Raw genomic sequence first — 13,878 nt, 5'->3', positions numbered from 1 at the left:
ATTAAATCACTGATATAAATCAATCTGCCTTGTGGGGGACTAAGGGAATAGTCAAACTGTAAGAGAACAAGGGTGAAAATACAAACATTTGGTTGCTCGTGAAAATAATGCAGGCAACTGAGAACAGTCAATAATTTAAAAAGAAACCACAGTTTAAGTTTCCTTGGTGGAGAGTTTAGAGGAGGTACTTGGAAACAGGATGGGGTCAGAAAGGGAGTTCCAGATTTAGGGGCCTTATGAAAGGCACAGACATGGTCCTGGGAAAAGGATATGAATGAGGTATTCAGAATAGTAGCTTGAGAGGAGATGTGACCAGAGACTTAAGAGGGAGCAATAATAGTTTGACTACAATGCATGGTGTAGCAACCCATAATGTTAAAGCTGCTGTTGTCTTGAAAGCAAATTAAACCTCTTAATTTTAAATAATCAAGTCAGGTTAGCAAACTCTGTTTTCAGAGAACTGAATCACATTTCATACACACTGACTATAAACGTCTTCCATTTTCAGAGATTAAATATTACCATAGGACTTGCTTTTATTCAGTCTTAGACAAGTACTGAAACTCCCAAACTGGTGTGATGGGCCAGGGTTAATTTTAAAGTCTGTCATCTCAAACCATCAGCATGACACACAAATACATAAAATTGAAAGGCTGAGAATCTTGACATTCTAAAGATATGACAGTTGCAGTGCTGGCAGGAATCTATTGTGTGACTCGGTACGTCATTACCATGATACAAGGATTATAAAAGGACTATTTAATTTTTTTGGTTATTATTTTTAAAACAAGCACACAGGATATTTTCAATTGTCTGAAAAAATCCTTAGGGACAATCTCTAAGGACAAAATATAGCTGTGGCAGTAATTCTGAATTTGAGAGTACTTCCAAAGTGCACTTTAGCAAGGGGAATCTAGCGAAAAGGGGCATCTCTCACACACACACCCATACACCTACCCACCAGTAAGCTCAGTACAGAGTGTAACTCCCTAAACAAAAATTCATCACTACCTCAGGACTAATGATACTTCCAATGACAATACCCTGAACAGTGTGTTGAACTGATTCAGCAGGAACTCAGAAGGAAAGTGCCAGATACTAAATTACTTACACAAGACCCTGTTTCCAGTTGCATCCTGGATTTTCCTTGGACATTTCTCATCCAAGTACTGTCCAAGTCAGCTCTGTATACTTTGTGAGGTCAGACAAGGCCACAGCACAAGAAGTCATTGCTGCAGGACATAAAAAAGACCAAACCCATCCCATTTCCATTTCTTTCACAACAAGCTGCACACTTGATTTACAGGTATAATTTGTGAGCTAATTTAGTGTTTATGAAATTGAGGAAATACCAATAGTCTTGACCCTGAAATGCATCTGCTGTTTTAATACCAATCTCTTGAGTAGATGCTGCCAGTTGTGTCTGTTAAATGGACCAAAAGTATGGAAAAAAATTAAGGTAAATAAGGTAAATATTATCAATTATGCTCTAGCATATCACAACTTATTAAAGTTGTGATAAACAATAGAATTAAGTGACCTTTGGGTTGGTTAAATAATATGTAGGTTAAGCCAAGTTTTTGAAATACAAAACTTACCAATTATCAATGGATGCAGCAATACAAAATTTATATGCATGAGACTAAAAAGAGGTCAGTGAAAAAATTGTTCATATCTGGAACCAAAACATTTTTGGTTCTCAATGTCTACATTTACTTTCTGCTACGGAGTTCCAAGTCTGGAACTGAAATACTGAAACTTCTTGGCTCGGACGTAGATAACTCTACCCCCTACCAATTGCTAGATAAACATCCTTCCGTTCCAATTTTGCCTGTTCTCCAAATGGAGGAACAGTTATCTTGCAGGGAGGATAAAAATCAATTTTTTAATTTTTTTTTTAATTTAAATCAGATTTTATTTACATTAAATGCAGGATTATTTTTAAAAACAGATTTACTTAAATTTAAATTTGAAGTTATGACAACATACATTAAGGCCTAAACTTACTCAAACCTATTAAAATAATTTAATTTACATTAAAAAAAAATTAAAGCAGTATATTTTTACAACCAGAGTTTTAAAGAAAATCAAAGTACTGGACTGGTGGAAGCCACTGGCTAAGCACCTGGATCCAGTGTTTCCTGATATGCTAAATCCACTTTTGAGAGCAGTAACCTTCTCTGCAGGTTCAGGGAGAATATTTCCATTTCAGTTGATTTAATTATTTCAGTTCAATTATTAGTTCATTCAAAGTTAAAGTTGAAAAAAGCAAAACAGCTTGTTTTCTTCTTCCAATCTATGATTTTTACTAGTTCTAAAATCTGGAAGGACATGATGACAAGAAACAATCACGTTGATTCACTCACTAACTGTAGATAATAGTTCCTTTACTTCATAAATAAGTTTTAAATGCAAAACATGTTTTGATAATTTTTGATCAACTTTTTTCTTATGTATCCAGGACATTTAAGGTAGTTTTATTTAACCAATTAAAAATAACTTTAAAATGCTGCTTTTTTGCATTTTTAAATTGTTCAAATTTCCATCCAAATAGATTTGACACATTGCACAAGTAAAAAATTAATCATCTAGTAAATAAGAAATGCATTATTCACGGTTTTCTAGCAAAATAAAAATGTAAAAATTAAGGATCTGACTAAATGAGTTAAGCTACATAAAGGCTCAAATAAAAGTGTATAGATATAGCGTGTCTTCATGTTTTAATGGCTACCAACCAATGAGAATTATCTTTCTTTAGGAAAATAACTAAGTACAAATGCAAAACTGTAATTAAAATCAACGATTTAAAATCAATCCACCCTGGTAGTTTGACTGTTTACTTCCTACTAGTGGATCAACACCACCAATTTCATTAGCCCAGCAATGTGAACATATGGACAATATGTAAAGTTTTTTTCTGGCACTTCTTAGGAATCTGGGGGAAAAAAAATCTTCAAAAAACAAAGCCAGTTCTAGTAAAATACTAAGCACACTATGGACTAAGTAGCCCCCCCAAAAAAGCCACAGAGGACTTAGCAGCAACCAAAAATTCAACATCACTATTTCCAAAACACCAGACAGCTGTTCATCCCACACCAACTGGAGGGAGGATCTACAGATGAGGACACAGACAAGTTAGGACAGGGGACAGCAGATACAGCATGCAGAAGCTAGTGTACAATATTATGGCTCATACAAAGTTATAAAACAATTGCCCGTTTGAGAACAGACTATTGTCAGTTCCAGAATCCTTACTTTTTGAACATCAGCTATGTAGCTGCAGTGTTCATTTTTTTAGACTATCACTACCAACCTGAAGATCATAATTCTGACTGAAAATCTTGTGGATGCTACACTCACAACTAACTTCTAAGATTATCACAACTAAAAGAAGTTAGCTATTTTTCATGATACTTCGAAAGGCACACCTGGAGCAGTCCCAAATTATGCAACTCTGCTTGTATTTTCACACAGCCACCTGTGTTATTGTTTGTGGAGCACGCAGACATTTATCAATTTTGTCCCAATAACTTCTAATGAGTCTTGAGATGTATTACCATTGTTTACTTGTATTATAGGAGCACCCAGAGCATGTATACAGTGCATCTGGGAGTGTACACATTGCAGCTCAGGCTACAGCTCTTACTCTCAGGTCTAGGGGGCTGGGGTGAGCCTAAGCCCTGGGCTATACTAGTGGGTAGGGAGTCGATGTAAGGTACGCAACTTCAGCTACGAGAATAGCGTAGCTGAAGTTGACGTACCTAGATTAATTTACTGTGGCGTCTTCACAGCGGTGAGTCGACTGCCGCAGCTCCCCCGTCGACTCTGCTTGCGCCTCTCGCAGTGCTGGAGTTCCAGAGTCGACAGGAGAGCGCTCAGGGATCGATTTATCGCGTGTAGACTAGAAGTGATAAATCGACCCGATATATCGATTGCTACCCGCCGATCCAGCAGGTAGTGTAGACCTACCCTGAGATTCCAAGCTCCATCCCAAGTGAGAACACCTACATGGCCATTTTTAGCACTTGATCTACTAGCACAAGTCTGCGGACCTGGGCTGGGAGGCTCACCCCCAGATACACTGTAGACATACCTCTTAGAGGCCTACTGTCCCCGTACATGGGTATTCCAGCACTGGGAAACTGAACTCTACTTTGTTCCCACTTGTAGGATTTTCATTTGATCATCCTGTCAGAGAGGAGAGTGTAGGACCTGTTCTTATAAAGTGCTGCATCTTTTTCACAAATATAGCATAGTGATGGTTCCCTTATAAATACTGTTACTACTCCTACTAGAAAAAAGAAAAGGAGGACTTGTGGCACCTTAGAGACTAACCAATTTATTTGAGCATAAGCTTTTGTGAGCTACAGCTCACTTCATCGGATGCATACCTACTACCATACTCCCACTAGCAGTCTGAAAGGATCTCTCATACAGCATTCTCTTTGGGATTCGAGTTACTGTCGCAGAGTGACCCAGCTGGGATACTACTGAGGGTTTTTACAGTTGTTACCACCATTTATAAATTTTACAAGGACAATTCTCTGAATAAACAAATCTGAAAACCACTGCTCTCTCAGCTGTCACATAGCTGGTGTTCCATTCCCATTCCAGAGAACTGTTTTGTTTGCGTATCTCTTCAATTAACTAGGCCTCACAACTGAAATTTCCATGCTGCTCTTTTATGTTCTCTCATGAAAATCCAATATTCTCTGCGCCCTGTGTATTGTATTATGACTTGATATCAATACAAGGTGATGTTTTGTATTAGTATACTTAAAAATACATATGAAAGTACACTAGATACCACTCACAAGGTGGCATATAAAACTAGTTATTGGAGAACCCAGAATCTCTGGAGTTTTGGATATGTTGAGATTAACCATCGAAACTTCAGGATGCTTATCTAAACCTGTATCACCACCCCAGCCAGGCCACATGATTCTCACAATACAGCCACTCTTTCTCCCAACAAGATATGGCTACCCCTATTTATCTTCAAGAAAGGGAGCCTATTATCAATCTACCAGCATTTATCATGATTGGAGATTATATACCCTCTGATCTCTCAGGTTTTTCTGTAAGACACCTCCCAATTTGTCTTCCGCACCTTCTTTCCTTTGGAGTCTTCCTTTTCTCGGTCACCTCCTCTGTTTGTTCCGACAGATACACTTCCTGGAGTGTTCTCCCTTGATTCTGGCTTCCCTTCTCTATCCATTAACATCCCCACTTAACCAGCCATATATAATTTCCATGCACAATTGGGGTAATTTTATGCTCAAATCAGATGTAGAGCTGTCCATAGCCCTGCACTTCTGCTGTTTTGAAAATGAGGCCTTAAAGAAACACATTACAATTTTAGGTATTTGAGGTCTTTGCCAAATTCCAATTCTGGTAACTTCCCTTTGAAGGTTTCAAATGGGTACTAGTATGCATTGTTAAATTACTATTACCATCATCTTACTACTAGTGAAAAACAGACATTTCTATGGTGAAAAGTAATACTACACAGTTCTAATAAGCTTAAAATATTTGAGAAATGTTTTGGGTACCATGTCTGAAAGACCCCATAGACGTATCCCTTTTATTATTGATTAAAGGAGACTTTTTGAAAAGGATAGATATTCTAATAACTTTGACCCTTAGACCCTGCTGTGCCTGAAAGGGACGGTAAATTAGTCAGTACCACAGAATTGACTAGAGAGAGTTTAACATCTAGAGAGCCAATATTTAAAGCTGATCTCCTTGGAAAGTTTAATTCAAGTTTTCAGAAATTCATATCAGATATAATAACTAAGAAGTTGAAATCAGTTTGAATCCAGGAGGGCAAATTCCATAATAGTTTTCCAATGCACATTTAACCTGCTTATTTATGAAAAGTTAGGATTTTTTTTTATTGGGGTGAAGAGAGAGCTAAACTGGATTTCAGATCTTTAGACTGCCAGTTTTTATGGAAGGAAAAATTAAAGTGAAACATGAGTTGGATAGCAATTGATGGGAAGAAAAACAGAATATTTCAGTCCCCAAATCAAACTCCTAGGCAACCAGAATACCTAACATTTATATAGAGCTTTTCATGCAAAAGGATCAAAATCGCTTTGCCAGCTGTACATGTAAATCACTGCAGCAGTTTAACAGTACTTCTACACAAAAGTTTAAACAGAATATTCTTCATTTCCGGTCTTAAACTGAGACTGCAAAGGAAATTTAGGTCAGAATGTTATCGCTTGAGATCGGTTCAGTGCTCTCTATAACTTCAAAGCCTGGTCTCCATGCAGTTTAACAGAAGATGTGATTTGATACTGATTTAGTTAAATTGCTGCAACTTTGTGTATGGACACTGACATGAGCAGTCTCATGTATATCAATCTAATCAATGTCTTAGATAAACTCAAACCACTGTATTGGAGTCAGGGAAAGTATGAGACTGGGATTTTATGACTTTGCTGTTTATACAGCAGACTCTAGGTAGAGATACCCACTTTACATGCGAGATCTTGATATGGCCCTGGGCATGTAAAAAGTACTTTAAAAAAAATGAAGAACATTTCTCCTCGAGGTCAGCTGGAATCACCAACACAAAATGGTTCCAATGGATAAATCCTACATGCTCAGGGAAGAGGTAAAAACTTTTGGCTTCTAGCACAATGCATGAGGAGATGATCAGCCTCCAAGTGGGTTCTCCACGAGCACGCAAGTCTTACCTGTAAATGCATCAGTTCCCACAACCCACAATTAAATCAAAGAGAGCTGTGGAGATGATACAAATTAGGGTTGCCAGGTGTCCAGTTTTCGACCAGAACTCCCAGTTGAAAGGGATCGTGGTGGCTCTGGTCAACACCGCCAAGGTTCGCTGACCAGGCCGCTAAAAGTCCAGTTGATGGTACGGGAGGTGGGGGTGGGGGTAAAGGCACGCTCTCTGCCTGCCCAAGCTCTGTGCGGCTCCCAATGCGGCCGTCATGTCCGCCTCCTAGGTGGCCCCCGCCCTGAGCGCCGACTCTGCAGCTCCCATTGGCTGGGAACCGTGGTCAATGAAACTGTGAGGGCAGCACTAAGGGTGTGGGCAGAGTGCAGAGGTCCCTGGACCCTCTGCCTAGGAGCTGGACATGCCGTCCGCTTCTGGGAGCAGCTTGAGGTAAGCGATGGATAGACAGAGCCGCAGCCTGAACCCCCTCCTGCACTCCAACCACCTGCCCCAGGTTGGAACTCCCTCCTGCATCCTAACTCCCTCCCAGAGCCCACAACCTTCCCGCCCCTCCCCAACCCTCTCCCCCAGCCCTGAGACCCCTCCTGCACCCAAAACCCCTCGTCCCCGGCCGCACCCCACCCCACCAGCCAGTGCCTGTAACCCCCCACTCCCCTGCACCCAAACCCTGAACCCTTTCCCACACTCTGAACCCCTTGGCCCCAACCCGGAGCCCCCTCCTGCACCCCAAACCCCTCATCCCCGGCCCCACACCAGAGTCCACACCCACAGCCAGAGCCCTCACCCCTTCCCACACCTCAACCTCCTGCCCCAGCCCTGTGAAAGTGAGTGAGGGTGGGGGTGAGCGAATGATAGAGGGAGGGAGGGAGAATGGAGTGAACAGGAGGCGGGGCCTCGGACAAGGGATGGGGCAAGGTGTTTGCATTAGGGTTACCAACTTTCAAATCGTACAAAACCGAAGGAAAAGGACATCTACAAGCTATTTAATCTGTGGTGGCAGACAGCAAAATATTGTACTGCAGGAACATCTATGTATGCAAGTCTGATTAAAGCTCCGTGTCTGCTGGAACTGAAAATTAGAGTTTAAGGCCAGAAGAGACCATCAAGTCTGACTTGTATATCACAGACCATTAAGCTTCACCCAGATATCCCTATATTGGGCTCAATCACTTCAGTTAGACCAAAGCATATCAGTTCTCAGGAGACTTAACTGTTGTGCGCCACAAGCAGAGAAAAGGAGAGACTAAGGTGCCACCCATGCCAAGTAACAGGCAGAATGGATTATCCTCCTAGGGTGAACCATTAACATGGGTCCTCCACTGAAGCCCAGGTGCTCTGACACTAGTTCACACAAGTGAATGATGGTAGATATTCATTAATTATACAATAGGTACACTCACAAGACACTAAACTTTTACTGCATGTTGCACCACCAGGCAGATGAAGTGAAAAGTTACCAATCACGATCATTTTAGCTAGAAATGCATTTAGATATAAATCATGAAATGGTTGCAAGAAATAACCAAGTTATGTTAAAAACACAGTTTTTAACATATTATAACACCAAAAAAATCACAAAAATCAATTCTGCTATTCAAACTTTGCTGAAAGAATTACAAGTCTACAACTTTAGCACTCCATGCTTCCCAAACAGGAAGTTTATTATATGACTAGGAAATCCATTGCAGATTATCTGAATTTTGCAGATTTGTAGATGAGTAAAATGGGGGAAGGGGAGAGAGAATCAGATGCTACATCACAAAACGATCAGTTCATTTTTTCTGATTAGTTTAAATTAAGACAATACTTCACAGTACATTTATAAAATACACTGCAGTATATCCATAAAAGTAATGAAGTTTTTGTAACAGGAGATTTCACCACAAAGCCAGGTCTGCTGCCAAGTACCTGCTGTGAATGGGGATGAGACAGAGAGACTGCAAGCTTAAATAAAGCATCTGTATGTGTACACTTACTTAAATCACACTAAGTGAAATTCTATTATGCAATCAGAAATGTGAAGTATAATACTGTATCTCATTATTGTATTTCTAATGCACAGAGACAAAATTTACAAATGGGTACATATAGTCAAATCTATGTATCAACTCTGAACACCACCTGCTTTTGGAGAGAAAGATTAATCTTACATTTCTGATGGTTTATGCTAAATTAAAAGTAACTAGCTACTGCCTGATCATTTTTTATTCCTTCTAATTTTTATTTAGACCTTTTTTTCTCCAAGTAAAATGAATTACAATTTTTGGCAAAGAGGGAGTGAAGAAAGGAGGATTAATAGGAAGTGAGACACTTAACCATGAGGTGCAGAGATTATGGAAAAGAACAAGTAATTTTTACTGACAAACAAGTGGAGTGTGTCAGAACATTTTTAGTCTCACAGATAAGCTATTGGCTTGTCTTTAAGCAACAAACATGTTTAAAACACTGATATTCCAAAATCACTATTGCAATTACTGCAAGAAAAAGTCACATCTTTTGAGAGCAACTGCACAGATTTCCTTCAAGTATAAGAGATGTTCTTATCCAAATAAAAATGTGTTAAATTATTTTGGCTTACATGATATATGAGGTTACTAAATCATGATGTGTTTGAAAAGCAACTGTTATATAGAGGCAGAACTAGAAAAGGTTAATCTATTTGCAAGCAAACATTTCTTCAGTCAAATATTTAAAGCTCCTTCTAAAGAAACTTTGCAAAACTCAGTAAAAGCTTCCACAAACATTTAAATAAATGGCAGTGAGCATTTTTTTTAAATAGTTTGACGCTAAAGATGAAAACACTGGATATTACATATCTAAATCAGTCAGCAACATGTCACTTTATTCTACAAGTTAAATTTATTTTGAACTTCCTTCACAAAAGTGTACCTGAAATTCACTGACCGTGTCCAAATTAGCATCTCTATAGATGCTGCTGGAAAGAAATAACTTAATTTGTTTTCAAATTAGGATACTTGTTTTTCTCTCCCTTTTCCACAGAACAGCATAATTTTAAGACCTGAAAAGAAAGACAAAAATTCATACATTCAAGATAAAATACACTTACCTAGTTCACCCGCTGCATTTCGACCACCAACTGCATACAAATGTCCTTTGAGGGCACTTAGGTGGAAGAAGGTACGCTTTTCATTTAAAGATGCAACTTGCATCCATTTATTATAGCGAGGATCAAATCTGAAGACCGTGTCAACCGCAGTTTTTCCTTTTGTGTCGTAATTGCTCTGTCCACCAACTACATATAGAAAGTTTCCAATCACAGCAATGCCATGCTGGTATCTTGGTGCATCCATGGGAGCTAATGATTTCCATTCATGTGCCTTTTCATCATACATCCGTAATTCTTTGCTGACAACCAGTTGCTGCCTTAACACTCCCCCCAATGTTACTAAGTGAGTATTGTCTGATCGAATGGCAGTTCTCTCTGACTGCATGACTGGTTGCATGTACGGCATCATTTGGTAATTGCTGGCTTCCAAAAGCAAATTCACACATGTATTGTCAGTTCTCATGAAATCCACTGTTTGTACATAATTAATAAGATCCTGTGGTGTCATCAGTGGAAATCTGATGTTCTTCATTAGTTTTGCAGCATATTCCATTCGAGGCTCCTCATACCGTAGCCAGCGACAAGCAGCCTTGAAGAGTTCGAGCTCAGTGCAGTGCTTAAGGCTATTGCTTGAAAGCACAAAGGCAAGACGTTCAAAGGGGAGTTTCACAAACTCACCAGTACTTAATAATGCGGGGAAGTTCTTCAGGATGAAATTATTAACGTATTTATCCACTTCTGTAAGATTGTACGTATTGGCAATCCGCCCAACCTCGACACAATTTTCCAAAGAAACCTATTAAGGGAGTAGAAAGAGGAATCAAAACACTTTTTCCTAATTTGATGTTCATTTAGCCATATTAGGATAATACACAATTTAAGGAATACGGTGGAGCCAGCAATATTTGCATCATTTTGCAATGCTCAAGGTGATTTACGCATATGAGCAAATAAATATTCAGTCAGATGTGTATATTCATGATTGCGAGAATTGATCCAGTAAGGTATTTGTTGTTTTGAAGAAAGAAATAAGACTACTGGAGAACAGATGGCATATATTAATTATACGTCAGATCTAATATAATAAAATGATGATACATAGCAATTATAAAGGCACTTTATCTTCAAAGTGCTCTGCAAACATCCTTATATGTTTGGAATGGGGAAAGTGTGGTAAGAGTAGGGATGCATAGCTCTGTCAGAGTGAATCATCATGTGAACTGGGGTTTGGCCTCAAATTCCTAACACATGCCCATGCTCATTCAATTACTCCATCACCCCCCCCCCCCCATTAATTTTTGTTTACCACAAAATAAGACGTACTATTTTGTGACTACTCTCCTCCACACCTAAGCCACCCTCCATAAACAGTACCCACAGTACATGTATTTTTACTATGCAAGATGTTCCCTAAGAAACATTCATTTGCACACGATGGTAACCCTATACAAAGCAATAGCAGGAAAATAATAGTTAAGAATTTAGTGATTAGACAGGTTAACATGCCCCAAAGCACAGAAATGTCTACAGTTCAAAATCTCCTGATCAAAGTTAATAGTAGCAAAACCAGAAAGTGTTTGAAAGAAACACAGCCTGTTTCTCCAATGCTACACATTTCATTCAGTCAGCCTTTACTCTGAATTTTTAATTCCTTAGGTATGTTCTTTATAAAAGATTACTTGTGCACCATAACCAGGCTCTGAAGGATTCAGTTTTTATGGGTACATATTGATAAATGTTGATTTTACCGTACACACAAAAACTGTATAGGGAAATATTTTTGTCAATCAAAATTTACAAAGAGGCAAAGTAAGAAAATGCTGCTTGAAAAATTATTAGGGTTTGATTTAAGGATATTTATTGTGTATATTTTGAAGCGTGATGTAGACAATGTGTGTTTTAACAGTTATAAAGCTTCAGCTTTTTGAATCTCTGCTGTCGGCTGTCATTAAATAATTGTCTGACCTCCACTGCAGGACTCCTCATAATTTTGTACAACTGTGAATATTTAAAAAGATAAAAATCTAAAAAAAAAATTCTTCAAAATAAACTGATATTATCTGTCAAAATTATCAAAAACTAAAAATTGAATTCTGCCAAGCCTAACTTTTATAATGTATAAAAAACTGTTAATTTTAAAGCTTAGTTTCAATAATGAGTATGTGGTGTACTGAAAGACTTAGTATACACCTACACAGCAATTAGACTACGGCTGGACTATGCCAGCTGACAGGCTGCGGAGCGGTTTCATTGCTGTGAAAATTTCTGGGCTCAGGCTGGAGCCCAGGCTCCAGGACCCGGTGAGGGGAATCTCACTATATTTGTTTTTTTCTTAAAGCCCCAGCTCAGAGTCATGAGAATGTCGGTATTTTTTAAAATAAGTTTTTACCTTTATGGTCAGGGGAAAAAGCTGGACAACATCACCTGAGTGTAGCCTAAAGACTCAGAGACCAGAAAACACAGAAAAAGAATCCATACATATTTGATATTTTGGAGCCTGACTCATGATTGTTGAATGCTTGGGATTAGCAGTACTGCAAGGCCCATTAGAACTCCAGGACACTTGGGTGTTTTCAGAGATTTTGTCCAGGGAAATAGCAGAAGGTTTGAAGTCAGAAACATAAGTGGCCCATTTGTTTAGGTTCATCACATACGATCTTATCAATATCATGTGCATGTCATTCTTGAGTGTGGCACTGCCCCTTCAACATTTGACCAATTTACAAATCAGCAAACTGTTGTGGTGATGACGTTTTTTCCTCACCAGAAACCGGGCCTAAGAACTCATTTTACATAGGCCACTGGAGAGCTACCAAATGATAATCTTCATTCACAGATGGCCTGCAATGCCCTCTAACAAGTGAGAGGTAAAAGGTTCCATATTCCATTGTTAATATTCTGTAAAACCAAGCCCTATAACTGTTTTTTGGTTTGTTTTTTTTTTAAACTAGAACATTAACAGGGTGGCAGGCTAACAAGATTTATATAGTAAAATGCTGATACATTATATACTTGAATTAAACTTGCTTTATAGTTGTTAGGAAAGAAGTACAAAACTGTTAATTCATTATCTAGCTTTTGATATAAACTAATAATCACCTACAGAGTATTCTATGAAACTTGACAAACATTTTTATTTTATTTTTCCTTTAAAGTTTGTCAGTATCAAGCCAATTTCTATATGTTTTCCTCATAGGCTTCAAAATTACTTAAATTAGTGGCAAATTGAGGGGAACTATACACTGTGATACAGGAGGGCCAGGGAGTAGTGGGAGAGTGCTAGATATATAAGCTCAAGGCTATTAAGGTGTGGTTCCCTGTAAACTAGGGAAGGTGGCTGCAGGTTAACTGGAGCACCTGCAGTCAATTAAGGCCCTGTTAGGAACCTAATAAAACCCCCTGCATCAGGCAGACAGAGGAGGAGGAGGAAGAAGAACAGACTGGAGCTTGGAGGTGTGTTGAGAGATTTGGAAGACCTGAGAATTGGAGTAAGGGGGACCCTGCCCAGCAGAACAGGGAGACTCCCTTCCCCCTAGCATCTAAGGACTGAGGGTAACCCCACCTAAGGGGGATGAAGGTAAGAAACCCACAGGGGTTGAGAGGGGCTGGGACTCAGAGCGAGGAGCAAAAGGTAGCATCTTGGCTCCCCACCAAGAAAAGCACAGGACCCACCAAACTAAAATTGGCTACCTTGCCACAACACACTACATTAATTTAACACTAGTGTAATTGGGAGAAGTTTCAAGTTATATAATAAAAATGAAACAAAAACAAATGGGAGAACCATACTAATAAAGCAGCCAATTCATGGTGTCCCACAACTCAATGGCACTGCAGTCTGTCATAACACCATTTTCTGTCTGTCCTGCCCTTCTTTGGAAATAATCCTGCATCTTTCTATTTGCATGCAAGTTCTCTCATTGGATAGCTGTGTTTTAGCATGTACCTTGATATATAAAAAGAAAAGGAGTACTTGTGGCACCTTAGAGACTAACCAATTTATTTGAGCATAAGCTTTCGTGAGCTACAGCTCACTTCATCGGAGCGGGGATGCAGCATGCTCAGGGGAGGAGGCGAAGAAGAGGCAGGGCTGGGGATTTGTTGA

General features: G+C 39.1%; 1 protein-coding gene across 16 annotated transcripts in view; it reads right to left on the bottom strand.

Annotated features, from left to right (window-relative positions):
• KLHL13 (kelch like family member 13) overlaps nt 1–13,878 on the bottom strand; it is a 132,324-nt gene that overhangs the window by 9,452 nt on the left and 108,994 nt on the right. For all 16 annotated transcript variants that reach the window (XM_048863716.2, XM_048863720.2, XM_048863729.2 and 13 more), the window contains one exon: nt 9,774–10,569. In XM_048863716.2, coding sequence (XP_048719673.1) covers nt 9,774–10,569 — 796 coding nt within the window. The remainder of the gene's footprint in view (nt 1–9,773; nt 10,570–13,878) is intronic.

Source organism: Caretta caretta, chromosome 9 (assembly GCF_965140235.1).
Source record: "Caretta caretta isolate rCarCar2 chromosome 9, rCarCar1.hap1, whole genome shotgun sequence".
In the NCBI taxonomy this organism is placed as follows: Eukaryota; Metazoa; Chordata; order Testudines; family Cheloniidae; genus Caretta; species Caretta caretta.
The sequence above is the reverse complement of the archived record's forward strand: the minus strand, read 5'-3'. Positions and strand labels throughout refer to the sequence as shown.